Source organism: Camelina sativa, chromosome 3, assembly GCF_030686135.1.
Source record: "Camelina sativa cultivar CO46 ecotype springtype chromosome 3, ASM3068613v1".
NCBI lineage: Eukaryota > Viridiplantae > Streptophyta > Magnoliopsida > Brassicales > Brassicaceae > Camelina > Camelina sativa.
Window position 1 is genome coordinate 4,714,602 of NC_141882.1, and position 27,126 is coordinate 4,741,727.

Here is a 27,126-nt window from a genome sequence, read left to right on the forward strand (position 1 = left end):
AGCCTCTTTCTTTTATACTCGAACGAACCCATTAACTTGACTCCTCTTTCCGATGTGGGACACCGTACATAGAGCAAAATAGACATAAGCTCTCGTAACATTAATATTATACCGACATATTAAGTTAGCTTATTATTGTTTAGAATATATGAAGATTTAAGACTTATAATGGTAGGGGCTGCGCGGACGCAAACCCCCCTGCCACAAATAATGACGTAGGCTCTTCCTCATGGGAAGACCTTAAGCTAAGCACCCCTCCTTAATGTGCAATGGAGGTCACTAGCCTAGGCCACTCGACTTCTTGATCACGAGTTGACCCCGTCCAGGTAAGTAATTTGCTTGTTCCAGGTACGCCTCTATTTATACACCTGCAATCTCAGTCATTGTTTCTACACCAAGCGATGTGGGATATTATTACTTAGACAGCGTGCCGTTTGATGCTCCTCATCTTTAACAACGTGCTGGTCTCTCACCAGCTTAAAACGGTACGAGTTTTCTGTGTGTTATCCACTCTAGGACAGTTGTGGGACAGTGGACACTCGAGGCCAAATAGGCTGTTAGGAACAAAGTTGAAGCATTTTAGTTCAGAGATAAATGAAGAATCAAAACAAAGAGAGTAGCACCAAACTTCCATGGATCAAGCTCGTTTTTTAATGAAGCAGTAACCTCGATTTCAAATCTTTTACAAACAAGCCAAAACGAACATATCAACGTCTTGCCAAGTGAGATCACAGTGAGCTCTGAGAGCACAACAAAAAAACTAATACTAATTGGTTAAAATCGTGCAGAAACAACAAAACCGGTTGGTACTCTGCATTTACATGACTGGACAAGAAACCGGTAACTTATGCCCTTGTGTCGGTACTCTAATAAAACACCAAAGATGCGCTGACAAAACCATGAATTCAAGTGAAGGGATAAAAGTTTGAGAAGAGCAAGGTGCCAAGAAGGATATAGGCTGCACAATATGACCATATCAAGTATCCCCATTTACTATGTTTTGGAGATGCAATCAGATACGATGCAAACCAGTAAAGAGGTGGGCTTGCTGACAAGAACCGTGTTGCAACCTGTAATAACCACAACACACGTAGGGGCAGTCTCAGTAAAACCTTAGTCTCATCTAAAATTCTGTTTATTATTTTCTCTTTATGGCATTGAGGATTGTAACCTGAACATGCATGATGAAGAACGCCGTGGTTGCCATTAAACCCAAGTGTACGATAAATGGGAAGACATCAGCTGAAAAGTATCCCGATTTTTCTGGAGAGCTGGATTCTGCAGCCACTCTGGTCACAGTCACATTCTTCTTACTGCTAGGTTTCCGCTGCCTAATGTCACGGTTTCCTACTCAGGAAAAATTGAGAGGATCCATCAACGTTTAAGTTTGGAACTATTATATAACATAAAGAAGAAAATGATACCTTCATTTGTTGAAGTTTTAACACTTGGTTCAACTGCATCCTTCAGAGAATAAAGCATTGCAGCTGATCTCTTTTCTTTCTTGGTAGCTTGAAACCCCAATGAAATGAAGAGCTCAGGTCGAGACTTCATGTAACTCATAATTGAACACACAGCTAAAGAGAGAATTGGGGTTGCGAGAAGAAAGTTTGGGAGCTGTTTAAACTGAAAGTATTTAAGGAAACCTACTCCCCTATCAGGAAAAAAAAAGAAGATAAAAGGCTTAAAATCAAACATAAGGAAGAAAACTTGCAAGAACGAGAAAAGGTTGTTCAAAGTACTTACCAATAATGACTCTGAATGAAGTTGTACAGCAAAGGTATCCTTCCTTTGCACCAAGGCCTCATTTCATCAATCGTATGTCCATGACAAATGTTATAGTATCCATATGCTTGAAACGCGACAAAAGGAAGACAAATGCAAACGCATCTAACAAGCCCAGCCACCAAAACCTGCATAGTCAACTGGGTAGCGAGACAAATCATTATGGCTACCATACCTTTCAAGAGTTGACAGCAAGTTAAACAGATGGGCTTTAAATCATTCAGAGATTACATGATAAATCAAGCAGCTTCAATTTGAGAGATACTAAATCAAGAAACTCATCCATTGCAACCTTAAACTTAAGAAATAGAATGATCCAGACTAAGCATGCTACAAACAAAGTCCAATGTCTGAATTGCAGTCATAGTTTCTCAAACTTGAATGAAATATGTATTAACTTACATAAATGCGCCTTTTCTGATATAAAGCTTCATATGCTCGATGCATAGTCTGGAAACAGATATAACCAGCATTAAGAACTCCATTGGACCTTGCACAGCCAGAGAGTGCAAACCAGAGAACGGCTACATTGCTGGTAGCAGATAACAAGTGATAGACGCCTCCAATAGAAAAAAGAGCATACAGACTTTCTGAATATCTGGAAGTCACAAAGAAACAGTTTTGGTCTTCAGTTACCAATTACACCACTTTAATAAGATTGAACACTTTCACTTTCAGTAAATAAAAACTTAAAGAGAGATCATAGCTTAAATACATTACATTGAGGAATAAAATATGGACGCCGGATTGAAACAGAAGATAATTGAAGCTCTGAATGATGCCTCAGTGTCCTTCAAGATAATAACTGAAACCCTGTTAGCAAAAAAAAATTAAGCTTGAAGAAGACTCATGACTCGACTTAATTTCCACACACAATGATTGGTTTTAAATGAATGTCAAAGAAGTACCTGAACAGATAGATAGCAGCAAGTACGAAGGCTAAGTTGCTGACAGTGTAACCAGACAACACCATCACAGCTCGAAGACCAATCAATGGAACCAAAGGAGCAAAAACTGAATCCAAAAGAAAGAATCAGAAACTATGGAAGTGACGACAACAGAAACAAGGAATCAAAATGGGTAAATCAAAATTCCAATACCTGTGCGAGATAGAAGCGAGATGAAGAAGGGAAGAAGAGGCAAGAAGGCGTAAGTCTGCTCATACTCATACCCACCACACTCGGTGATTCGGAGAAAATACACACTGTCCCATACGACGCTGTTTTCAAGTGATCTCGAAACTGCATTGGCTACTAAAAGTGGAGGAGAATCTTCTTCGTGATTCAAACAAGGAGGATTGAGTGCAGCGGATGTATCGTACGGTTGGAGTAAGCTCCGCCACAGAAGAGTTAAGAAGAGAACGAGAAGTCTTGAGAAGATGGCGTACTTGATCAAGATGCTTTCTTTCCTAGATTTTGATTCCAGGGCTTTTGCCATCGGTTCACGAGCTCGTATTCGAGATAAAAAAAGGCCCTTCCTTTGTTAAACTCTGAACAGAGATTGAAGACGAATCAAACTGAATAAACAAAAGTTAACATTTTCGATTTCTCTATCTGAGGGAGATAGATTGGTTTACAGATGCTTCTCGATGGCAGAAAAAAAAAAGAAAGCTGACGATTTGTGAATTCTGAGCAGAGGAGGAAGGGAACTGAAGAAGAAGAAGAGAGTGGAAGGTTCGTCGGGGACCGGAGAAGAAGGTCGGATTTGATCGAGTTTCGGAAAATTTCTAACTCATTCGATTTTAAATTCATGAACCGGCCGGTTCAATCAGAGCCAGCCAGTTTCAGAACGCAAAACGCGCCACGTCATCAAGACATGTCAAACAAAACGCGTCACGAAGCCAATCACGTGAGGCCAGGGTAACGCAGTGAACGTAGATCGTCATAAATTGATAAATTATAAAATAATTGATCCCCATTGATAAACCCTTTAATTTAAAAAAAAAAAAAAAAAAAAAAAAAAAAAAAGACAAATTTACTTCTCTCTTTCCTTGGATCATCGTCTTCCTCAGGTTCTCAGATCTTTGAATCGAGAAGAACCAATTTTGAATGCTTGTATAAGGTTTGTTCAAGTGTAATCTTCCGTTATATATGTACTACATACCATGGTGAATTTTTTGTTCAATTTTGCTTTTAGATATATGAGATTTGCTTCCGTTTGGGATCGGAGCTATACTACGTTCTGAATATCTTACCTGAGTGTGTAGCTCCTGGATCAATTTTTTTTTTCGTTTGAAATCAGTAATTGTTTTTGTTCTAAGGTCTTTGTTCTAATTAATTTTCGATGTATAATTTGTCAAACGTAGATTCGAGAATGTGGAATTTAGGAAAACTTTTGTGATGAAATTTTTTTGGATTTGAATTCCAATGAAGCTTGATGTGTTTTGTTTGGAATTGAGTAGATCACAATGTGGAATTTGGAAAGCTTTTGAATTTTGATGTTTACTCAAAGTTAGAGTTTCTTTAAGGTTGTATGTTCTCTCTCCGCTAGAACCTGAGTCTTTTAGACATATGTGGTTCAGTTACCTGCCTTTACATCTTCAGATTGGTTTTGTTGAATTTAGTGAGTTACAGGACTCATATTCTTGTTTTGAAAATTGCAGTGAATTTGTTATTGGAAAAGGAAGTAAGGCAAAGATGGTGAAAATGACTTTGATAGCTCGTGTTACTGACGGGTTGCCTCTAGCAGAGGGACTCGATGATGGACGCGACTTACCTGATTCTGATATGTATAAGCAACAGGTCAAGGCTTTGTTTAAGAATCTTTCCAGAGGTCAAAATGACGCTTCAAGAATGTCTGTTGAAACTGGCCCCTATATTTTCCAGTATCCTTCACATCTGCCTTTTTCCCCTCATTACTTATTAGTTCGTTTTCTGAATGCAAAATTTTGTTGATTGATAGATATAAGTCCCGCTTTAAAGAAATCTTCTAGGTAACGTACCTCATTAGAACTATGTTTATAATAATAAGGATTGCAGATAGTTTACTTAGATTCAAAATTTTGACTGCCTCGTAGATTTGCACCAGTGTCTGGCATTGTTTAAATTTTTCACATTTGTATGCTTTTGACTTGGAACTATGATGAAAGAAAGAACCAAATATCTATGCTTCCTTGACCAGAAATTTTTTAGTTACATCATAGAAGGACGTGTTTGCTACTTGACAATGTGTGACCGCTCTTACCCAAAGAAACTCGCTTTCCAATACCTGGAAGATCTCAAGAATGAATTTGAACGTGTCAATGGACCTAACATTGAAACAGCTGCTCGCCCTTATGCCTTTATTAAATTTGGTATGTGTAGTGTAGATTTTCTTCTGTATTTATTCAGTATCTTGGAAACTTACCTTCCTGGTTTCAGTCTTTTACCCCCTTTGCTTTTTTTTGTAGATACATTCATACAGAAAACCAAGAAACTGTACCAAGACACTCGTACGCAACGAAATATTTCTAAGTTGAATGATGAACTCTATGAGGTTCATCAAATAATGACGCGGAATGTGCAAGAAGTCTTAGGTGTTGGTGAAAAGCTGGACCGTAAGTCCCATTCAGTACTTGTCCTATGATCATGAAATTAAGCTTTTAGAATAAGGAGAACTGCAACCACTAATTTTGCGTTTATGATATTCAGCTGGACAATATGCTTACCATGTACCATGTACCATTTCCTCTTCTTGTTTTTCTTAATGCAGAGGTGAGCGAGATGTCGAGCAGGTTAACATTAGAATCTCGTGAATATGCTGATAAGGCTAAAGATTTGAACCGTCAGGTGATTTTTTTATACCTTTCATTACACAATGCTATATTGATCACACGGTTATGAGATGCTCTCATTCCTTGTGATCATGATTTCTTATAGATCAAATAGTTTGCATATGGTTCTGAAACATAATTTGGTTAACCAGGCTTTGATCCGGAAATGGGCACCAGTTGCAATTGTGCTCGGTGTAGTTTTCCTCCTATTCTGGGTCAAGACCAAGCTATGGTAAAAAGGAGGAACCTAAAAGGCTATTTTTCGAAATTAGCAGACTTCTCCAGACACATATCGACCTCAGACCGTGGACTCAAATCTCAGATTGCGGCACCAAAATATCTTCTTTCTTTCAGAGAGAAACTTTTGACACATTTTGTACTTCTGTAGTATGCAAACTTTATGAGACTGGTCATATAATCATCCATTATACTCTTAAAAACATTCATTGTCATTTTCTCAGGCTTCTTTAAAATTGAATTAGAACCATAATTAAACAAAAATAGATTGTGTTTGAATTTCATACATGTATACATGTTTCTAACAGAATCTATAACAGTTTAAACAGGCTATTTTATCGTCTATGTGACGGCAAGTGTCTCTTGAAATCTTGCGGACCTGCCAAATCTAATGAAGAAGTGTTCTTCAACTCATCTGAAAGCTGCAATGCTCTCTGAAAATCTCCTGACTTCTTCAGGCAATCAATTAATGCTCGGTAGACATAAACTGATGGTCGAATCTGCCTTTGTTTCATCTCATCGAAAAGCCTCAACGATTCCTTTATGTTCCCTGACCGACCCAAACTGTCTATCACCGCAGTATAACTAAGCAAATCCGACTCTATACCTAACTGAACCATTTCGTTGTATATCACCAAACACATATCAAATCTACAAGCTTTCCTCATCCCGTTTAGTACCGTGTTGTATGTAATGATATTTGCAGATACATTGCAATCTTCCTTCATCGTTGACAGCACACCCATCATCTCATTCACTAGGCCAGCTCGTCCCAAGATATCCAAAACCGAGTTGTATGTGATCACATCTGGTTTACATTCCCACTCTTTCATCTTCTCAAGTATCATAAGGACCTTGTCTATCTGTCTTGTTTCAGCAAATGAAAGGACAGTTCTGTTTATTACTATCAACCTACATGGAAGACACGACTCCGATATCTCTTTGAGAAGACTCATCAAATGCGTGCAATCATCCGTGTTAATGAATGCTCTAGCGAGGTTGAGATAACAATCTGAACTCAATGGTTCCTTACCCGGCGAGACCAACAGCTCCCTGAAAATTCTACAAGAAAGCTTGATATCGTTCTGTTCACCCGCTGCTGCAAGAAGGTTCTTGAAAACTGAAAAAGGCAAGCTTATGTTTTTGTCTTGTAAGGACTGCAACAAGTCATATGCTGCAGAGACATTCCCATCTCTTGTATACTTCTCAACAAGATTCATATAATCGACTTTGCTGATGATCTTCGAACCACTTTCACTATGGTTAACCGTCTTCTTCACGAGTTCTTCTTCTTCTCCTGTGTTTATGAAGGAGTGCATACCAGAGAACGAGCAGCTCCTGCTCAAATCAACTGGAACTAACACCATATGCTTCTGCAAAATACACAAAAGAATCAAAAATTGCAATAATAGAAGAAGAAGCTAAACACTGTGAATCGAATTCGTCAAAAACTTCGTAATCAAACACAATTTATCGATCAGACTCGGAAGAGCAACAATGTTTTGCAATTTCATATCTTTATCGAATCAAACGTTTGTAGGAAACTCGATGAGCATTAACACAATCAACAGAGTGAATCATCGATATATCGAATCGAACAAAAACATAAATCACGAAAAGGGTGGGGGCATTTTTGTTGTATCCATACCATAGAAGTAAACGAACCTCCTCCATAGACGGGGATTCTCTTAACGATCGACCACTTCATCATCGTCCTCTCTGTAGCTTTTCTCCAGAGAGCTTGTTAAACAATTTCAGGTTTTGATTTTTTTTATTAATCGAATTGTTTTTTGGGTTAAGATTACAAATCCATAACTATTAAGCTACATTGTAAATAATCTTAAAATATAGGGACTAATGAGATAAATTATCAAAATTTCAAAAGCAAAAATGTAATTGACAGCTTATTAAATTTCCTCGCGACTTCAACTTCGCTTCTTCGTATTTTCCGACGAGAAAAGTTTCTCAAATTCGCTTGGTTGAATTGTTTTGATTTATCTCCATTTTCAAAACCCTAGACGATCACACTCCCTAAGAGATCAAACGAAGATGGAGCAATTACTCTTCGTGGTTGTACTCTTCGAGGTTGTTGTGATTGTGGCGCTTTCGTTCAAGACTCCGATTCGGAAGCTGTTGATCATGAGCTTGGATCGTGCGAAGCGTGGCCGTGGACCTGTGGTGATTCAGACTGTTTCGGCGACGGTTATTGTGCTTTTTGTGGCGAGTGTGTACAATATGATGGCGATCCAGAAACGTTGGATCGAGGATGGTGCTGTGAACCCTACAGATGAGGTTATAATGGCTAAGCATCTCCTTGAATCGACTCTTATGGGTAAGCTCGTCGCCTCTCTTCTTAGATCCGGTTCCGCTCTAACTAGTACAGAATTGGAGATCCATATATTTGTTTTAGAAACTCCTGAATGTTTTGTGCTGGATCTTGTTACTCCTGTCTAACATAGGTTGCTAAAAGTGTTGGTTTAGCTCTTGAATTTTCGATTACATTGATGAGACTCGTATCTGGAGTTGCTAGAGCTATAGTATAGGTTGGTTTATCAATTTGGCTTATCTTGTTTCAGTTCAAGCCTTGGCTGCTTTGGTAAATTTTGATTGCTAGTGTGATTGTTTAGCTCAAACTACTGCTTTGATTAAACCTTGTACATTCGAATTTGCTCTGGAGGGATCCATATAGTCTTATATGAACTTGGCTTTTCCAGTTTTAGTTTGGTTTCTTATGTGCGTTGGACTCTTATGCTTTTGGTAAATCTTAGTTGGTGTTTTCTTCCAGGTGGTTTTCTATTCCTTGGACTGATGATAGACAGGCTACATCATTACATGAGAGAACTACGCATAAGAAGGAAGACTATGGAAGTTATAAAGAAGGAAGGAGCATTGTTGGAAGGTGTAAAGGCCAGAGGTTTGGATGAAATTAAAAACTTGAAAGAAGAGATAATGTCGCTTCAGAAAAGGCAAGAGCAGCTGAACTCTGAGCTTGAAGCAAGGTCTAAAGAAATCCGTACCCAGAAAACCAGTGCAGTTGCTCTGCAAAAGCAATCTGAAGGGTTCCTTATCGAGTTTAACCGGTTGCTTGAGGAAAACCAAGATCTTCGAGACCAATTGCACACTGTGGATTCGAAAATTTCGCGTTCAAGCAGCAAAAAGAATACTTGAGAGACTCTACTCCAAGATTTTAGATCTCTGCGTGATGCTACCATTTGTTTCGAGTTTGATATCGGGAGTTTGGTGTTATTGGACTAACGGGGAAGATGATGGGGAAAGATCAGAGAATACAAAACAAAGATAGGTTGGCTTCTTATTTGAGTGTGTTAGCTAAAATAGAAATGCTCAATTCTTCTACACTACGAAAATGTAACTCGGTTGTAACTGGTTCATTTTGCAACAAAAACTATTCGAATTGGTTCTTCTTTCCTACCATGTAGATAGATATACAGTCGCCGCAAAGTATAACTTCCAGTTTCTTTGAAGTACTTGCTCATTCAGATACACTTGTCTAGACTTCAAAATTCGCGGAGAATGCAAGCTCTTAATACATCGATTCAGGTTCATTAATATAAGACAGCAATTATTAAGGTCCAAGTCTCATTTCATCACTAACCTGTTTATTATTCTCCAATGTTCATGCTATAACGTTGTGTTTTTTCGAATCATCTGATACGTACGAAAATATTACAAAGCATAAACAAAGGAGGCAGGCTTTTTATTAAAGTTTTCACCATCGAACTTACTTAGCAGAAGGTATTTACAAAGCCAATGCCTTCAAAACTACAAAGGCCTTTTTTTTCGTTAGGAAACCATTAAAGATAAAGGACCTGCGCCACCATTTCTACCACGACTCGAAGTCTTCAACTCCAGAAAACATACAAACAACACTTTGAGACACAGATTGTTCATACTAAAACCATACCCGAAACCAACCCAACCCGTGTTTACACTGCCTCTGCAAACCCGACCTGTTCGTTACCAAAGTCAAAAACGGTGTGGTATTTGCCCATGAACACATCTCCCAAGATCCTGTCACATTATTTACCACCGTAGGTTAGAAGAAGGAAGCAATAAATAAGAAATTTTACTGTGTAATAAAGCCAAGGGTTTACCAGAGAGGTCCACGAGGTGGAGCAACGTCGAGTGCAATAAATCCACTGATGCATTGTGCCGCAGGTCCCTCGCCAACTTTCAGAACATACTGCTCGCACCATACAAGTGCCAACAGATTAGTAGATGGAGATGATGTAACAAAATAATATGAATCTTTTACTAAACTGTTCAACACCATACCTCCTCTGGAGCAAGATCAAAGACTTTGCCTCCTATGGTGAGTGAAACAGAGGGCAGCGTTGAGAGTTGTGTGCAGTCCACTGCAGACTCTCCCATTGGGCTCGGAAGGCGTTCACAAAGCTGTTAAGAAAACCCACAGAAGCCCATTCAGTAATCAGGACAACAACAATAACTATTGTTTGCCAGAAGTGTTAAAATGGACCCTCATTGGTTACCTCGTTGATGTAGTTCAATATGCGCTCTTGAGTCATGTTCTGCCTCAACTGGCTCTGTATCCACACAACTGCCATCTCACATGCGGAACATGCAGCATCTCCAACACCATTGGACAATTTGGCGTTTTCTTTGTCCACCACCGACTCAATGCCCATACTAACGGATTGAAATAAACATACCAAATATCAGCAGATCAGAAGGAAAAAAAAGTATTCCAAGATGAAGATCTTGATTAATTGCAATGTCTAAATATTAGAACTTCTCTATAACATTGATGAGACGAGTGGAACATTACCTGACACCACGGGTGCCATCGAAAGTACACAGACCAATCTGCGAGCAGATTTTCTTCGGTTGCGTCTGCAACGCGCAAGGGAGATGGATGGTAAGTAAAAAAAAATTTCACAATATTTGATTTGTCACACAGATTTTATTAGCTAGTCAAGCACACTAACCTCAGACAAAAGTAAATCCAGAATGGTCTGCCCATATTGATCCACAACAGTCTTGCACTGCTGGCTTACAACTCCAGCCGCACCAATAGCATGGTTTATCATGGTGATAATAGTCTACACAGACAAAAAACAAAAATAGAAGTATCACTACAAATACTATTTAACTAACCATAATTCTATAAAGCTAAAGCCACTTCGTTCTTGCTTACCGTTGGACCTGCAAGCAAAGATGTGCCAGAATCTGCTATCGCAGAACAGCCACTTTCACAGAACCCTGTATAACAGCAACTCAAACATTAGAATTAGCTGTCACCAGCAAACATAAATAGCTATACCTTTTTGAATTTGTTAAGAAAAACAATATATGTTACTAAGAACGAGGATTTCAATATTACACATACCAGTGGGTGCGCCGCCAATGAGAACATCACCCATGTCAAACTATATCAAAAGACATGTATAGCTTGAGTTAGACAATCACAGGAAAACATAATGAAAAACCCACAGAAGAAAGAGATGTATAACAAACCTGCCAGTAACCCTTTTGTGTCACAGGAACATATGTATGTTGGCCCTTGAAATGATTTGGATCAACACCTCCAAATACAAGTTCACCACCTTCTTCCTCATCTGCGTTACGGTTAAGCCAAAATGAAAAAACTGGTTCCTTGATAAGGCCTTGTTTCAGCATGTTGTACCTGTAAAAAAAAATAGGCATCTTGGCATTAGATTAACAGTAAAGGAATGTAGTAAATTCAACCCAATTAAAAGAAGAAAGTGCAAGCATACCAAACAGGAGCAGCATTTCCAACAGAGATCTCTCTGAATCCAAGACCAAGGATTCCATCAAATTTAGCTACAACAAATGTTATACCAGGCTCCTTGGTTGCCTCAATAAACTCCTGATGAGATAGAAAAATGTTAAGAAGGAAGGTCAACGATGAAGGACAAATGCAAAGTAGGATAGATAGTTTACCTGATCCTTGACAACTAAATCGCCAACGGTGACAGCATCATTACTAAAGAAACCAGAAATAGCACCAGTGCCATAATGTATTGCGGCAGATTTTCCTGCATAAAAAACCAGCGAGTTAGTTATAACTTCACGGCTCATATTATTAACAATGGTGACAAAGATCCTCTGCACATTAACATGAATTCTAGAGGCTGCATTGAGTGAAATGTAAATTATCTACCAACTGGGAAATCCAAGTGCAGAAAGTTTCAAATGAAGAAAGAACCAACCATTTTTCTCATATGTGCTTGAGCGTGAAGACTTGTATTTGGGATGCAAGAGACAAGCAATCTACACAAGGGGCAGAGCACATCTAGTTTTCTTCTAAAAAGTAACATAATCACAGTTAGCAATTATAGAACAAATGTTTGCTTACTGAGAAATAGCATTTTGACGATGGCACCCAGAGGTTAGAGCTTCCAGTGTCGAAAACCACAGTGAACTTCTGAGGTGGAGTACCAATAGCGATCTCACCGTAGTACTGAGCATCTAAGTAGTTCTTCAGGACGACAGCATCAGCATCTTCAGAATCTCCAAGAGTGTAAGCTCTCAGGGGCTTTCCTTGCTTGGAACCAGCATGTGCTGCAAGACGGTTCTTGGGATCCAGCTTGAATTTTTTCAGGCCAACTCTAAAGGTCCCGTCATTGCGCTCAGAAAAGGCAGTAAAAAACAGCAGGAAGGACACAACGAGTGAAAGAGCAAGCGCTGTAGAGTATATTTTCATTTTACCTATTCATTGAACAACATAAAACAAAGAAAGTTAGAATAAAAACAATCATCAAGCTGAAAAGCAGATGACATACAAACACACACACACAAGTCAACTACAACTGTCCATATTTGAATGCTGAAAACATAATTAAAATTTGTAAAAGGATTAAGACTTAAGTGACTAAAAATAGACTTACTCGGTCCTTCTCAAACAGATTAAGGAAGGAAAATATTACACGCAACAAATTGTAAAAAAAAATTACTACTATTAGTTTACTTGGTCTCCCTCAATCAGCCACGAAGCACTAGCGTGGAAGATATTAATATAGCAAAATCACAAAAACCTTGACAAATCATGAAATCAACATTAATATCTTGCCGAAATCAGAAAAGCAAATACCATGATTACAACAAAAACCCTAGAAACATCCATCCCCCAAAAAAAAACTTGAACCAATTCAACAAGCATCAAAACTCACATGCAGAAGAATAATCATTACATACAAGTATCGTAACAATCGATCAATTAATTTATCTTCTTCTTCTTAATTTAATGGAAACACAAATCAATTACACAGTCCGATTACATAATCAAACAAACCTAATACATAACCACCGATGAAATGACTAGTGAAACCAAAATTAGCCACGAACAATACAAGAATCATGGAAAAAAGAGCAAAATCTAAGCGAATCTACTAATCAGATGTTAGAAAAATAGAGCTATTCAGAAAAAAAAAAAAAAAAAAAAAATCGGAAACAAAACCCTTACCTAAATGCTCAGAAGAAAATTAAAATGATCTATGAACAACAAAATTCACATAAGAGAATCGACGATAAAGAAATTGAAGAATTGATGAGTCTTTTACGTAAGAAGAGAGAGCTCACCAAAGCTAAGCACCAGATTCTTCAGAGAAATGAAACGAAAGGATTGTTGAAGAAAACAAGAAAGAGGAGAGATGGTTTTACATTTATGGTGGTGACTGTGACGAAGAGGAAAAGGGGATATGCTAACTTAACAGCGCTGTCTCCCCTAAATGACAATTACAGGTGGGGCCCACTGTATAATCCCGTCAGACGAAAAAAAAGAGAGATATTTCGTGTTGGCTAATCTTTCGTTTCGAGCCGTTGGATTAGTTATAATGGACGGTTAGATTTCGTCGTTGACGAATGGATAGGAAGGCCGAACGTATCACGATGTTTTTTTATATTTAGCGAACAAATCAATCAAGTGTTTACGAAGTTAGAGTGGATTACGTGCTCTTTTGATTTCTTAACCGTTGGATTGAGATGACTTAAATTGAAAGGCTTCATTTTGAAGATTTCAACTTGCTCTATTGTACATGGTGGATCAATGTAATGTGATGTTTATATTGGGGGGTTATTGGAAGCCCAATAAGGTTTTGAAAAGATATAGAATCTATTTTCATAGTTGGGATATTCGGAACTGAAGATCCCACAAAACACGTATTACAAAATTTGCATGGCGCACCCACTCTGTTAAAATCATTCGGTTTACCTATATACTCGCCTGCTCTTTCGCGAGTGTTTTTCACTTTGTTACAACAACTCTATACCACGTACGTATTTATGTACATCATTACTCCTCTCACGTACGTATTTCACTTTCTTAACCTTTTTCGATTCTGTCTCGTGGAAAAAAAGAATTTGACTATATGGACTTAGCTTGTTATTGCTTATCAAAAATACTTTAAATTCACTGATGTTCGACTTCGACTACAAGATTATACAAAAACAAAAACAAAAAAGAGGTCTCTAACTATACTACTGCTCATTAACTATCTCTAGTTCCGGCGCAATATGATAACCTTTTTATATAAATCGGACTGCATCTCAAGTAAAATGTTATTCTTCTTCGTGAGTGTAAGAACTGCTTCGCTAAGCTTCTCATTCTCCGCTTGTAATTTCGCCAACTGCAAAAAAAAAAAAAAAAAAAATCAAATAGTTTACGTCAGATCAGGAAACGTATTCATACAAATTTTGAACTATATAGTCTTATGTAGTATATTAGTAATAAGAAACTATATATTGGTTAGCCCATTGATCTACTTTGGATGTAAGTACTGATTACTGTTACCTGTAATTCGGCGTTAAACTCAAGTGAAGTTTGATTCTTCCGGGTTAGTGTAAGCGTTTCTTTAATTAGCTTTTTATTCTCCAATGTTAATTTCTTTAAATCCGCCATCTGAAGACCAAAAAAAAAAACATTAATACTATTGAAATATCAATTAATAGTTATGATCAAAGAAATATTTGTTCTTACGTACGGAAATTACCTTATTGGCACGATCTTCCATCTTGGAGTTGTCGATATCACGGCCTAATCCGTGCAGTGTGTTTATTTAAATCGAGCTTCATATATTAAAAAAAAAAAAAAAAAAACTCTGATAATATACATGTAGAAATCTAGGAAAATCTATATAAAAGAAATGAATTGGATAATTCTCTTCGATTGACTTCTATCACTATAAATCTGTTATAGTTTCATTTTGCATAGAATTTGGTCTCTAGTTTTATTTTTATTTAAAAAAACAATTGAAATTACTCTACTAGACATGGTGGATCAATGTAATGTGGTGTTTATATTGGGCCTACCCCAATATGGTTTTAAAAATAGTATTCCATTTAATATAGTTTTAAAAGAAAATATTTTGGATATTCGGAACTGAATACACGATATTAGAATTTGTATGGCGCCCGCGCACCCAACCCATTTTTACTTAGTTACAACAACATTATACCACGTACGTAATTATAATGTACTCTCACCGATCCTCGAAGAAACGATCTTCTTGCGATTTCACTTGGAATAGGGTGCTTGGAATTCAGAATTTGTGAACTCCTCCGCTCTGCTGAGTAGCTAGCTAGCTCCATTTGCTAACTTATATACAAGCAAGTGCCATTAGTTCGATTTATCGAATGTACGTATTCTTAAGATCCAGCCTTATTTATTTGTTCACAAAGTGCGCGGTTGATTTTAGTTCCGGACGCCATTCAAATAAAACGAATAAAAAATGGATCAAAATTTCAACATTAGATTCGGTTAACTTTGATTTTAACGTTAATGGAGTATCTTATAAAAGTCGATAACTTGAAAACGCATGTAGTCATATTTAAACACATTCTTTAACCAGTAGATAACTCACCCACACTACCAAGATTTTGTGATTTCTACTTTTTAGTTAAATTAAAAAGTTAGAAAAATCACCAAGTGGCCGTGCACTATATATGTTTATAGAATTTGATTTTTAAAGGTCATAATTTAATTGCAACATTATTCCGTTTTAATTGCTAAATGCCATTGTCACGGTTCTCTTTGGAGCTGCGTACTATTTTATTTAGCCGCCCAACATAATCATACAAATTAACGTGATTCTTATATTTATACTCTTATTCATCCATGTAATGTTTCTTTAATGTTTTTGTTCAAGTTATTATATATATAGAGTTGTAATTTTTGTTCCAAGATAAAATTCGTTCTTTATGGTGTACTCGACATAATATCAATATCAATACTTTATATACTAAAAAGAAAAAGAAAGAAGACTTAATATTTGTTTTTAGAGAAACAGAATTCTAAAGTAACTAGCTATTAGTTTAACAAAAAAAAAAAAGTAACTAGCTATTAACAAGCACATGACAAGATTGATTCTTAAACTCCTTAACAAGACATTCTATACTTACTCAACACTTCACATTACCAAATTATAATCTCATAAGACATGCCCAATAATCAAATCAAAACCCCTGATTTTTAGCAATGTCTCCACTTCACTCTTACTTAGTCTTCTTCTTCCTTCTCATGGCCATCATCCTTCTTCAATCATCAACAACATCATCCCAATCAAATCTCTGCAGATCTTCTTGCGGCAACATTCCGATAAATTACCCTTTTTCCATCGACGACGGTTGTGGTAGCCCTTATTACAGACACATGCTCATTTGCTCCTACAACAACACCAAGCTCGAACTTAGAACACCGTCTGGTAAATACCCTGTTAAATCCATAAGCTACTCTGATCCTCACCTTCTTGTCTCCGATCCATTCATGTGGAACTGTCAAGATCGAGACAATTTTCGACCCACTAGGTCTTTCAGTATCGATTCCAGCACACACTTCACCGTCTCCCCTCAAAACGACTACTTGTTCTTCAACTGCAACCCCGAGAAAGTGATCGTCGAGCCAAAACCGCTCTTCTGCGAAAGGTTTCCAGATAGATGTGACTCGTCTTGCGATAGCTCAAGCTACCTATGCAGGCATTTGCCCGAATGCGGCTCTGCTTTGGGGTCTAGGGTTTCTTGTTGTTCGTATTACCCGAAGGCAACTCAGTCTCTTAGGCTCATGCTGCAGAACTGCGCGACATATACAAGCGTGTATTGGAGGAGTACGGGTGTGGAGAATGCACCGTATGATCAATTTCCAGAGTACGGGATTAGGGTAGATTACGAGTTTCCAGTGACTATGAAGTGCCTTCTTTGCCAAGAAACGACTAAAGGTGCTGGAGTTTGTGGGTTTAATACGAGGACTCGAGATTTCCTGTGTCTTTGCAAACAAGGCAACGCCACTACTTATTGCAAAGGTAAAATGTTTATTTCAATATTTTGTTCGTTCGAACTACAATTAATCTTATGTTAATGATATTAAAAAATACATAACTACTACTTAGACATTATTTTGAGTTCTTATATAGATTATAAAACTAAAAAGTATGTGATTCTGAGTTATACAGTACTAATAGCGTAATACGTACGATTCAATAACTTTTGATAAATTTGCAGATCCAAGCCTCCTAAAGCATAAACACGTCGGAGCAATCGCAGGTAACTAACCAAGTTTTACAATAATTTCTATTTGAACTTTGAAGAAACAGAGATTCCAAAGTTTTCTGTGTGTCCCTTATGACTTGATTTACAAAAACATATATACTCGAGAGAGCAGATCCATACGAATCATATCTATACATACAAGGAAAGCTATATTAACTTTGCTGATCTTACGGGATTGACATATTGACCAAACAGCTTCACGGCCAAGTCACCTATAACCATGACGAAACCAACTGCAATTAGAGTAAACCGATAGCTAACCTGAAACCAATCTCCAACACTCCCCCTCAAGTTGGAGCATACAAGTTTCGTATGCCTAACTTGATCCGAAACGATGCGAAGCTGTCTCGACCAAGGGGTTTTGTAAAAATATCCGCAAGCTGAAATTCAGTGCCAACGTGACGAAGAACAAGATTACGACGAACAAGCTCATCACGAACAAAATGGCAGTCAATCTCTATATGTTTAGTGCGTTCATGGAATACGGGATTTGTTGCGATGTGTATGGCCGGTTTACTGTCACAACACACCACCATTGGCTGATCATGTCGAACTCCCAGAGTAAGCAACAACTGTTTGAGCCATAAAAGTTCTGATGTAAGAAATGACATTGCCCGATACTCCGCTTCTGCAGAGGACTTGCTCACGGTTTCTTGCTTTCGAGTTTTCCATGAAATTGGTGAATCACCAAGCTGAACTATATAACCAGTAACAGACCTTCGAGATATGGGACAAGTCGCATAGTCAGAGTCACACCACCCAGTGATCTGAAAATCACCTGTTCGACGCAGCAAAATACCTTGGCCGGGATCAGACTTTAAATAACGAACGATTCGAAGCGCAGCCTCCCAATGATCTTCACGTGGCTGTTGCATAAACCTGGCCAGCATATGAACAGAGAATGCGAGGTCTGGCCGTGTTACTGCCAAGTAGATCAAACGCCCAATCAACCGTCGATACTGTTGGGGCTGAGGAAGAAGAGGTGATTCAGACAACATGAGCTCATGAGTTTGTTCTAGTGGAAAAGTCGCTGGTTTTGCTCCCATCATACCAGTTTCAGAGATGATATCTAACGCATATTTGCGCTGACATATGTATATGCCTGCCGAGTTCCTTGCAACCTCTATCCCCAAAAAATATTTTAGAGGTCCCAAATCCTTCATGTGAAAACATGATGCCAAATAATCTTTAAAATCTTGGTTTGCCTTTGGTGAACTCCCCGAAATTATCAGATCATCAACATAAATCAGTATATTGATCCGAACAGCTCCCCTGGTCAAAGTGAACAAAGAATAGTCGGACAAGGATTGTTTAAATCCATAATTCTTCAATGATGTTGTCAACTTCTCAAACCAGCATCGTGGAGCCTGTTTTAAACCATACAAGGCTTTGCGTAGACGACATACCTTGTTGGGATGAGAAGCAGCAAAGCCAGGAGGTAGCTTCATGTAGACTTCTTCGCGAAGATCTCCATGTAAAAATGCATTGTGGACATCCATCTGATGGATTTCCCAGTTTCGTTTTGATGCAACGTCGAGAAACATTCGCACCGTTCCCATCTTAGCCACAGGGGCAAAGGTTTCACCATAGTCTTCACCCTCTTTTTGTTTGTTGCCAAGTGCAACAAGTCGTGCCTTATACCTCTCAACGGATCCATCAGAGTGATATTTAACTTTGTAGACCCATTGACAGCCGATTGCTCGTTTTCCTGGAGGTAAATCTTCTATCGTCCATGTACCATTTTCCTCTTGAGCATCAATTTCGGTTGTCATTGCGTTATTCCAACGGTCATCAGCAACAGCCTCTTTATACGATCTTGGTTCAACGGCTTTTGCAACCGCAGCCATATACGCAACATGAGATTTAGAAAAACGCTTTTTAGAATCCTGTTTCGAAATTGGGTACCGTACCTTGGTGGAGAAAGAATTCGGTGATTCACAAGCAGCAGAATTAACAACATAATCTTTTAAGTGGACAGGAGCTTCTCTCTTTCGCTTACTTTGACGGGGAGGAGGTTGTGCTATCGGACCACCAACCGTCGCTTTCGAACGTTTATTCCGACGAGAACTTGGCCGGTTAACTGGAGCTGCAACTGTAGAGGTTGAAGCTGTCAAATCGGAATCTAGTCTTAATTCCGGTGGCGAGGCTGATCCAGAGGGAGTGAGCACCGGCGAGGTTTCTGCTTCCGTCGTAGCCGCAGGAGAGTCATTGGAAGATGAAGACGTGGTCTCAAATTCACGTGGACCTTGACTTTCTTCATTTGGGCCTGAATATTGTAACGGGCCTTGAGGGACATTAAGATGTTCTTCTTGTAATGGGCCACTAGAAATTGAAGCCCACAACTTTGGTGTATCTTCTTCATCAACGTGAGAGACCTCCATTGTCGAGCTTGGAGAAAATGGAAATTCAGATTCGGAGAAGACCACATCTCGTGAGACAAAAAATTCTTGTGATTCTAAATCAAACAATCTCCAACCTTTTTGACCATTTGGATAACCAACGAACAAACACCGTCGACTTCGTGACTCGAATTTGTCGCCGTGACGTTTTTGATTGTGAGCATAACACAAGCTCCCAAAAACTTTTAAATGTCCATACTGAGGAGGCTTCTTATGAAGACGTTCATACGGAGTTTTGTTGTTCAAAATAGAGCTGGGAGTTCGATTAATCAAGTAAGCCGCTGTTAAAACACATTCGCCCCAAAACTTTAAAGGCAGTTGCGCTTGAAACCGTAAAGCCCTCGCAATATTGAGAATGTGTCTGTGTTTTCTTTCAACCCTGCCATTCTGCTCAGGCGTAGAAACACACGAACGTTCATGAAGAATACCGTGTTCTTGGAAAAACTTTGTTAAACACATGAACTCTGAACCGTTATCACTGCGTATTGTTTGAACTTGCACCCCAAATTGACGCTCTGTTAAAGCTAAGAAATTTTTTAAATGACCAGAAGCCTCACGTTTTTCAGCCAACAAATATAACCAAACTCCTCTAGAATAATCATCCACTATTGTCAGAAAATATTTGGCCCCAGAATGAGAAGTTGTGCGGTAAGGTCCCCATAAATCACAGTGGATTAACTCAAAAATACGAGATGTCTTATTCATACTCAATGGAAATGAAGTTCGAGTTTGCTTTGCGCGGAGACATATATCACATGCTTGATTTAAACTTGAAGAAGAAACAGAAACAGAAATTGCAGGAAGTAAACCGACTACTCTCGCAGAAGGATGACCCATCCTTTTATGCCACAGCTCATACGCCTTCTCCTCTTTCGTAGTGACTGATGCTGCGATCTCCATACTACGAAAGTAAAAAGTTCCTCCTGCTCTAATACCCGTCCCAATCACAGTCTTCAAAGTGCGGTCCTGAACCACAAGAAAGTGATCAGTCATTTGCAAAACACAACGGTTTTCATCCAGCAATTGTCCAATGGAAATCAAATCAGATTGAAACTCCTCAACATAGAAGACTGAATTCATAACCAAATCTGAACTAAGTCTAACTGTCCCTTCTTTCACAGAAACCCTTTCTCTACCATCAGCCAAAATAATTAAAACCGGAGGCATATCTCTTACATTTGTAAGAATATCAAACTTTCCTGTCAAATGATGAGAGGCGCCTGTATCCATAATCCAAGAGGGAACGTTGGACTTACCGGTTAACTTTTCGGTGGGCTCGTCCTTGCCAGCATTGAGGACCCTTTTGATGGTACGCCATTGATCCTCAGTTAAAGTGAGACCCTCACGATCACAATCAGTCACCACATGGTTGGCGTGTTCTGTTACGTCAAGGTTCGGAACACAAACACGGTTAGCATATGCTGCAGACCCGCGTCCTCGACCTCCATTGGAGCTTGCTCCACCACGGCCACGTCCTGGTACAGAACGGCTGCGAGGACGCTCTCCCCACCACTCCGGATATCCAATGATAGCATAACAACTCTCCGATGCGTGCCCTCCACGATTGCAATGTTTACACACCACACCTTTATCCTTGCCATAATAATTCTCGATGGACAGCCCCCTTTGCTTGCAGCCAGCGAGTTCAGCCTTGATTTGCATCAGTTTTGGTCCGTTCATCACCGAGAACCGTTTTTGCAAATGATCCCAGAGGTCTTTAGCAACATCTCGATGTGAGATATTCGACCTAAGCACCGGATCGATTGTCATCTTTATCCAAGACACAAGTAGTGCTTGAATCGTCCACCAGTCTTCTAGATCTGGAGATCCTTCTTCAGGTCGGGGAATTGCTCCATTGAGAAATCCAAACTTTTTTCGAGAACACAATGCTGTCTTCATTCCACACGCCCACTCATCATAGTTGGCTCCCTTCAACAGTGGATGTGAGATCACAGCGCCAGGATTATCAGCTGAAGTCAAATCATAGGGTGAGATAGTTCTTCTCACTTCGTTCGTCAGATTCGTCGGGTTCGTGGCAGGAGTGCCATTCGGGTTCGTGGGAAAATTCCCATTCAGGTTCGTCTGAGTCTGTCCGTCCGTCATTGTCGTGAAAAAAAACGATAAGAAAAACCTTTAATTTCACAAAAAATGATTCAAGCTCTGATACCATGAAGAAACAGAGATTCCAAAGTTTTCTGTGTGTCCCTTATGACTTGATTTACAAAAACATATATACTCGAGAGAGCAGATCCATACGAATCATATCTATACATACAAGGAAAGCTATATTAACTTTGCTGATCTTACGGGATTGACATATTGACCAAACAGCTTCACGGCCAAGTCACCTATAACCATGACGAAACCAACTGCAATTAGAGTAAACCGATAGCTAACCTGAAACCAATCTCCAACAAACTTTTAGGTCATCTTATTACTTTATGACTATACTTGTAAGTTGTGACCTGATTTGAACCGGAAACTTTTGTCGCTAACAGGAACAGTGACGGCAGTTTCGGCGGCCGGAGCGATCGGCGTTGTGGGTGGAGTGTATTGGTACTTGAGGAAAGTGAGAGCCAAGGCTCCGGTCACTTGTGGTGTTCAAAGCAATGAGAACAGAATTTTCTAAAAGCTCTAATAAAATCATAGTTATACAAAGACAAAAGCATGGTCACACTCTTCTTTTCTTCTGTTTCGTTCTTTTTTGTCTTTTTTTTTTTTTTCCTTTTTCTTTTTCTTTTTCTTTTTCTTGTCTTTTTTATCTTTGATTTTGTGTATATTACAAGTTTCGGGATAAACATTTTTGTATATCATATACTAGTTAATTAATTTCGTTTTGGTCGAATAGTAAATCTGTTGGAATACCAAGCAAGAAAACTTTTGCAAGCATATGGACATCAAATCAAAATACTATGTACTCTTTCACATAGTCAACTTCAAATCTTTTTAATTATACAAATCTTGAAAGAATACAAAAATATTTAAATCCTCCAAGATAATACGAATTCCTTCCCGGGTACTGAAGAATTCACAAAACGCACCTCAGATACAAGAACTCCGCTTCGTTGTTTCAAAGGAAAGGAAATAAAAATTAACAAAACAAAACGTTACATACATTTATGAAACATTATATATAATCACTATATAGCCATATAGTTGAATATAATTAGTTAGCAAATCCTGCCGGAGTAGCAACGGAGAGGACCGGCGGAAGAAGTAAGAGAAGGGGCCAGAGATCCGTGGGACACAGGAAACCACTCTGCTCTTCTGTACAATGGTGTGACGGTTCCGTAGCCAGAAGGCACGAATCCGTTCTTGAAAACGTCTTTGGACGTTCTCCATTTCCATCTCGTCCAATCATATCCACTATCTATTCTCTTTGTCACCTATAGATATACAAAAGAATATAATCATATATATACTATTGTAATTCAAAATCATTGGCAATAAATACATTAACATGCCTTAAAAATGAAGATACCTGTTTTTTGCTTAAGTCATCAGAAGCAACGAAGTAGTTGCCTTCACTAAAAATGGTTGGATCAGCACTTCCTCCGATCGCATACATTTGCCATTTCTCGTACCTATTGTTTGCTACGTGCGCATACCCTCTCCTCACCCTGCCACGTCATCAGGACATATTATCAATTACATATCCATGTCAACATTTTTCTAGTCTGGTTCAATTAAACTAAGTAACAAAATATTTATACTCACCTCGGCATCCTCTCAATGAGACCTGGTCCAAAATGGTTGAATGCAATTGTAACTCTCATGATTTTATCCTCCACATTATTGTCATTATGTCCGAGTAACATCACCTTCATAATGACATAGCAAATTAATTATCATCAAATATTCAAAATACATTATAAAAAAAGTTACAGTTATGTAAGATATAAACTTACTTTATCATGCTGCGTGAAGTAGTTGTTAGAAATAGTAACGGCCGTAGAAGCATGAAGCACATCGATCAAACCATCTTGACACCGAGAAAAGTAACAATGATCAATCCAGATATGTGAAGAATCAAAAATAGCGATTGCATCACCATCTGATCCTTTCCGGTTGCCAATATGAGTCGGGCTGCTCCGCACTCGACCTGACTTACCCGGTTTACAATCATGGATACTTATCCCATGTATAATGACGTGGCTCACATGTTGGATCGTTATGCATGGACCATATGCAATTTCTACTTTTGCACCTCTTCCGTCGATCGTCTTGTAGCTGTTCATGATGAGTTCGTTTCGCAACACTATGACCATGTCACGTGCGAATGTGATCCATAGTGGTTTAGATTGGATCACGGCGTGTCTAAGAGTTCCGGGTCTAGGGTTTTCGGGGTCGTCTGATGGGTTTGTAACCACGTAGATCGACCCGTATTTTCCCCCAACCGCAGCTTTTCCAAACCCTACAGCGCAATCGGCAAGGGCACGACGGTTGTACGCCCAACTAGGATTTCTACGCCAGCAAGAATCGATAGGATTTAGTAATAATTTGGGAACGGTAGTGTAACCATTACTGTAATAAGCAGCTTCTACAAGAGAAGAAGAGAAAGTTGCAAAGAGAAGTGAAACTGTTAAGAAAAGTGAAGCCATTTGCTAGAAGATGTGAGGCTTCAATTGAACTATATGTGTGCAAATATATATATAGACGAATGTACTTAGCAGTAGCTATTATAAATATACAACTACGTTTCTAATTTGAAAGATGAGAAGGTGGGACACACGGATCGTGTTGACTAATGATAGGAAACAATATTATCATTTGAATAAAAACTTCTCTCGCTATATATATTTCTTTGATCAATGCTCTTTGTTATAGACAGACGTGGTTGCACGAGCTTGAGATGAAGATGGATTGGTTTGACTTTGGTTACATATCAAATTAATTATCATCTATAATTCTATATAATAAGTTTATTTATAAGTTAAACTTTAAGTTTAGAGAAGAATTAGTGATCACTATTTCCTAGTTATATATAAATATAGTCAGTAGTCTGTGATTCGTCAGTTTGGTATACAAAACACTGCTTTTTGACATGCATGGTATCGGTCGACGCATACAACATGGTGCCAATGATCAGATTTAATAAAGTGGTAAATACTTCAACTTGTTTAATATAATGGTGGTTTATTTTCTAATAAGACTGAAAACGAGTAATATTTTTTAAGAAAAGTATATAGAATACTATTTGAGACGGCAATTAGAATTTAGAAATTGGCATCATCATCACTTTTCGTATAGGCACTAAAGTCAACTTCTGTCAAATCCGTACACTTCCTCGATCATTTTCACTTTTATGTTGGTATTACAAGTAGAGATTGAGATTAGGATAATTTGGATTTGAAGTGGAAAATAAAGCTTTAAAATTTATCTTAAATAGTCCTTTTAATTAGGTAGGAATAAGATAGTTAATAAATTCAAACTTTATTCAATAATTATACATTGGATTGTTAACATGCATGAGACATGGGCGTATCAATAAAATTAACAATATAATAATGATGACAAACTTTTACAAGACTTTCTATCTTTTATAGCAAGTACTCGACCTTTATTTAAGCTAGCTATATAATCTTTGAATTTCGATCTGTATGTATAATATGAATTTAATCCAATTTAAACCAACAAATTAAAATTCTTTTTTTCTTTCTAATGACCTTTTATACCGCATTATTTCTTTATGCATAGCTGCACATCCCATAGGCACACGATCTCCCTTTCTTACACTTCTTAAAGCAACCTCCGCAGTGTCTCTTGTCAAACATTGGGTTTACACAATATCCGTTGCAACAAACCTCCGAGTATTGACAGCTTTTTCCACATCTTCCACAGTTCAATTTGTTGGTTCTCAGGTCGACGCACTTCTTACGACAACAATCACGACCTGGACTGCCTTTGAGACGACATACTTTGGAGCTTTTGTCACATGTCATTGCTGCACCTATACGTTTCCTACCTTTGTTCCTTGCAGTAGCGGCTATCTCTTGATGACTGTTCTTGTCTTGATGCTTCGCCTCGACCCTTAGCGGTTCGCTGAGTGTTATAGCAATGGCTAAGACCACTATGAGTACCATAATGAAATAGGATATCTTGAATGTATTCATTCTTCTACTTGTGGATAAGAAATCAAAGGAGAGAAATTACATACAAAATCTTTGGTATCTGTTTGTGTTTGTGTGTGTATGAATGTTTTTGTTTTTAGGTGAAGAGTAAGGAACGACGTGAATGGGTATTTATAGACGAGAGAATGATGCATATAGGTCAAAAGAAAAGTTTGTTAAACAATTAGGTCGTCTAAGAAAACTATTTGACTTTTTAAGACTCTTTTAGTGGAGTGGTCAATTTAATTCGAAGAGTTTAGATTTCAGAAATCAGAAGTATAAACGAGTTAGGCTCGCGTAGAAGAAAAAAAGATTGAATAAATATCTAAAATTAGGCAGAACAACAGTTGAACACATGACATTCATTTTCTCATTTTGCAATTGTATAGTTTAGCTATACAATCAGTTTACATGTGTCCAAATATATGTTATCGTAATTTCAAATTAAATAGCAACAATATTTTGGAAATATCTAGATATTTTGCTAAGGATCAGACAATGGGATATATATATATCCAAGTGTTTATTATTATCTAGAGAAATAAAATAAAATAAAAAAAAAAAAAAAAAAAAATTAGCAAAAAGGTTATTCCAACTACAGTATTATTGTAACGTCTCGATCGCCTCCCTTAGTGAATTTGATCACTTCCCGATCATGACAAGCCAGATAAGTTAGTTTAAAAAGCTCTAAGGACTTATCTACTATTTTTTTTTAGAAAACCAATAACTATTTTTTGTTAATTCGATTAGAAATTATAATGTTTCGATTTCATATAGAAAAATATTTATATAAATATTAAAGATAATATAGGAAACTAGGAAAGTATAGATGTAGATATTTTAGTAAGATATGTTTTCTAAAGTGCATATGGAACTCCACTATCCAAAGTTCCCAACAAAACCAAGTCTTTCGTCTTTTTGTTGTACACACTTTAGCCTTTAGGATGCGTTTTGCATTTTTTTTTTTTTTTTGTTGTTGTCAAAAGGTTGAACATTACTCATTTAATTACTCCACATTATTTTATTAACTATATAATATGAAGCAAAAAATAAATTTAGAAGTACCCAAAAAAAAAATATACGGTGAGAAAAAGATACAAAGTACAATACAAGCTTTCCGTAATACACGCTACATGAATCTTTGTTCAAACTTGAACAAAATCGGTTATGAGAGCACTCGAGTAGGCGTTGACCCTTTGAACACTTGGTCACTTGGTCTTGGTGGGATATTGGGACCCTAATACATTTTCGTATTCAAAACAAGTACAAAATAAGTCACATTCAAAGGACATTACTGCAACTGAAA

At 38.0% G+C, this 27,126-nt stretch overlaps 9 protein-coding genes and 1 non-coding gene across 16 annotated transcripts; 3 read left to right on the forward strand and 7 right to left on the reverse strand.

Moving 5' to 3' along the window:
- Nucleotides 1–171: 171 nt before the first annotated feature.
- On the reverse strand, nucleotides 172–3,542 carry LOC104770670 (uncharacterized). 3 transcript variants are annotated; one of them, XM_087508390.1, is made up of 8 exons: nucleotides 2,886–3,542; nucleotides 2,694–2,799; nucleotides 2,506–2,598; nucleotides 2,188–2,383; nucleotides 1,747–1,925; nucleotides 1,425–1,654; nucleotides 1,172–1,347; nucleotides 172–1,070 (listed from the first exon to the last, which is right to left on the reverse strand). In XM_087508390.1, exons 1-8 carry the CDS (start codon nucleotides 3,220–3,222, stop codon nucleotides 906–908), a joined length of 1,482 nt encoding a protein of 493 aa, XP_087364516.1. In that variant the 5' UTR covers nucleotides 3,223–3,542; the 3' UTR covers nucleotides 172–905. The 3 variants fall into 3 exon arrangements, with proteins under 3 accessions (XP_087364516.1, XP_087364517.1, XP_087364518.1); XM_087508391.1 differs by having other exon boundaries at nucleotides 629–1,070; nucleotides 2,506–2,576; nucleotides 2,886–3,495; XM_087508392.1 differs by lacking the exon at nucleotides 2,694–2,799 and having other exon boundaries at nucleotides 629–1,070; nucleotides 2,506–2,576; nucleotides 2,886–3,180.
- LOC147946580 (U1 spliceosomal RNA) lies at nucleotides 173–334 on the reverse strand. The gene has a single exon (XR_015595753.1). It is a non-coding gene; the product is annotated as a U1 spliceosomal RNA (small nuclear RNA).
- A 116-nt stretch (nucleotides 3,543–3,658) lies between the features above and the next one.
- LOC104770678 (25.3 kDa vesicle transport protein SEC22-1) lies at nucleotides 3,659–6,037 on the forward strand. Its single transcript, XM_019243407.2, has 6 exons — nucleotides 3,659–3,846; nucleotides 4,388–4,609; nucleotides 4,917–5,077; nucleotides 5,174–5,320; nucleotides 5,476–5,552; nucleotides 5,689–6,037. The coding sequence occupies exons 2-6, from the start codon at nucleotides 4,422–4,424 to the stop codon at nucleotides 5,770–5,772; spliced, it is 657 nt and encodes a 218-aa protein (XP_019098952.1). The 5' UTR covers nucleotides 3,659–3,846; nucleotides 4,388–4,421; the 3' UTR covers nucleotides 5,773–6,037.
- Nucleotides 5,989–7,544, reverse strand: LOC104770688 (pentatricopeptide repeat-containing protein At1g11900). 2 transcript variants are annotated; one of them, XM_010495157.3, is made up of 2 exons: nucleotides 7,439–7,544; nucleotides 5,989–7,146 (listed from the first exon to the last, which is right to left on the reverse strand). In XM_010495157.3, exons 1-2 carry the CDS (start codon nucleotides 7,445–7,447, stop codon nucleotides 6,109–6,111), a joined length of 1,047 nt encoding a protein of 348 aa, XP_010493459.1. In that variant the 5' UTR covers nucleotides 7,448–7,544; the 3' UTR covers nucleotides 5,989–6,108. The 2 variants fall into 2 exon arrangements, with proteins under 2 accessions (XP_010493459.1, XP_010493457.1); XM_010495155.3 differs by having other exon boundaries at nucleotides 7,422–7,537.
- Nucleotides 7,545–7,665: 121 nt separating this feature from the next.
- Nucleotides 7,666–9,255, forward strand: LOC104770706 (uncharacterized). Of its 3 annotated transcripts, none has more exons than XM_010495166.3 (2): nucleotides 7,666–8,105; nucleotides 8,559–9,255. In XM_010495166.3, exons 1-2 carry the CDS (start codon nucleotides 7,823–7,825, stop codon nucleotides 8,939–8,941), a joined length of 666 nt encoding a protein of 221 aa, XP_010493468.1. In that variant the 5' UTR covers nucleotides 7,666–7,822; the 3' UTR covers nucleotides 8,942–9,255. The 3 variants fall into 3 exon arrangements, with proteins under 3 accessions (XP_010493468.1, XP_087364521.1, XP_087364520.1); XM_087508395.1 differs by having other exon boundaries at nucleotides 7,690–8,105; nucleotides 8,542–9,255; XM_087508394.1 differs by having other exon boundaries at nucleotides 7,966–8,105; nucleotides 8,542–9,255.
- A 212-nt stretch (nucleotides 9,256–9,467) lies between these two features.
- LOC104770715 (aspartic proteinase A1) lies at nucleotides 9,468–13,498 on the reverse strand. 2 transcript variants are annotated; one of them, XM_010495176.2, is made up of 14 exons: nucleotides 13,352–13,498; nucleotides 12,129–12,481; nucleotides 11,983–12,043; nucleotides 11,714–11,808; nucleotides 11,527–11,639; nucleotides 11,267–11,435; nucleotides 11,139–11,178; nucleotides 10,947–11,011; nucleotides 10,738–10,851; nucleotides 10,578–10,642; nucleotides 10,282–10,438; nucleotides 10,067–10,186; nucleotides 9,886–9,974; nucleotides 9,468–9,802 (listed from the first exon to the last, which is right to left on the reverse strand). In XM_010495176.2, the coding sequence occupies exons 2-14, from the start codon at nucleotides 12,474–12,476 to the stop codon at nucleotides 9,718–9,720; spliced, it is 1,521 nt and encodes a 506-aa protein (XP_010493478.1). In that variant the 5' UTR covers nucleotides 12,477–12,481; nucleotides 13,352–13,498; the 3' UTR covers nucleotides 9,468–9,717. The 2 variants fall into 2 exon arrangements, with proteins under 2 accessions (XP_010493478.1, XP_087364519.1); XM_087508393.1 differs by having other exon boundaries at nucleotides 13,236–13,453.
- A 2,607-nt stretch (nucleotides 13,499–16,105) lies between these two features.
- LOC104770748 (uncharacterized) lies at nucleotides 16,106–22,555 on the forward strand. Its single transcript, XM_010495209.3, has 3 exons — nucleotides 16,106–17,064; nucleotides 17,264–17,305; nucleotides 22,209–22,555. The coding sequence occupies exons 1-3, from the start codon at nucleotides 16,245–16,247 to the stop codon at nucleotides 22,337–22,339; spliced, it is 993 nt and encodes a 330-aa protein (XP_010493511.1). The 5' UTR covers nucleotides 16,106–16,244; the 3' UTR covers nucleotides 22,340–22,555.
- Nucleotides 20,639–22,121, reverse strand: LOC147946581 (uncharacterized). Its single transcript, XM_087508953.1, has 3 exons — nucleotides 22,018–22,121; nucleotides 20,718–21,798; nucleotides 20,639–20,676 (listed from the first exon to the last, which is right to left on the reverse strand). The coding sequence occupies exons 1-3, from the start codon at nucleotides 22,066–22,068 to the stop codon at nucleotides 20,639–20,641; spliced, it is 1,170 nt and encodes a 389-aa protein (XP_087365079.1). The 5' UTR covers nucleotides 22,069–22,121.
- A 70-nt stretch (nucleotides 22,556–22,625) lies between the features above and the next one.
- LOC104770759 (putative pectate lyase 2) lies at nucleotides 22,626–24,335 on the reverse strand. Its single transcript, XM_087499110.1, has 4 exons — nucleotides 23,619–24,335; nucleotides 23,428–23,531; nucleotides 23,192–23,330; nucleotides 22,626–23,096 (listed from the first exon to the last, which is right to left on the reverse strand). The coding sequence occupies exons 1-4, from the start codon at nucleotides 24,309–24,311 to the stop codon at nucleotides 22,881–22,883; spliced, it is 1,152 nt and encodes a 383-aa protein (XP_087355236.1). The 5' UTR covers nucleotides 24,312–24,335; the 3' UTR covers nucleotides 22,626–22,880.
- Nucleotides 24,336–25,127: 792 nt separating this feature from the next.
- LOC104770769 (uncharacterized) lies at nucleotides 25,128–25,921 on the reverse strand. The gene has a single exon (XM_010495228.3). The coding sequence runs from the start codon at nucleotides 25,821–25,823 to the stop codon at nucleotides 25,398–25,400; it is 426 nt and encodes a 141-aa protein (XP_010493530.2). The 5' UTR covers nucleotides 25,824–25,921; the 3' UTR covers nucleotides 25,128–25,397.
- Nucleotides 25,922–27,126: the final 1,205 nt, after the last annotated feature.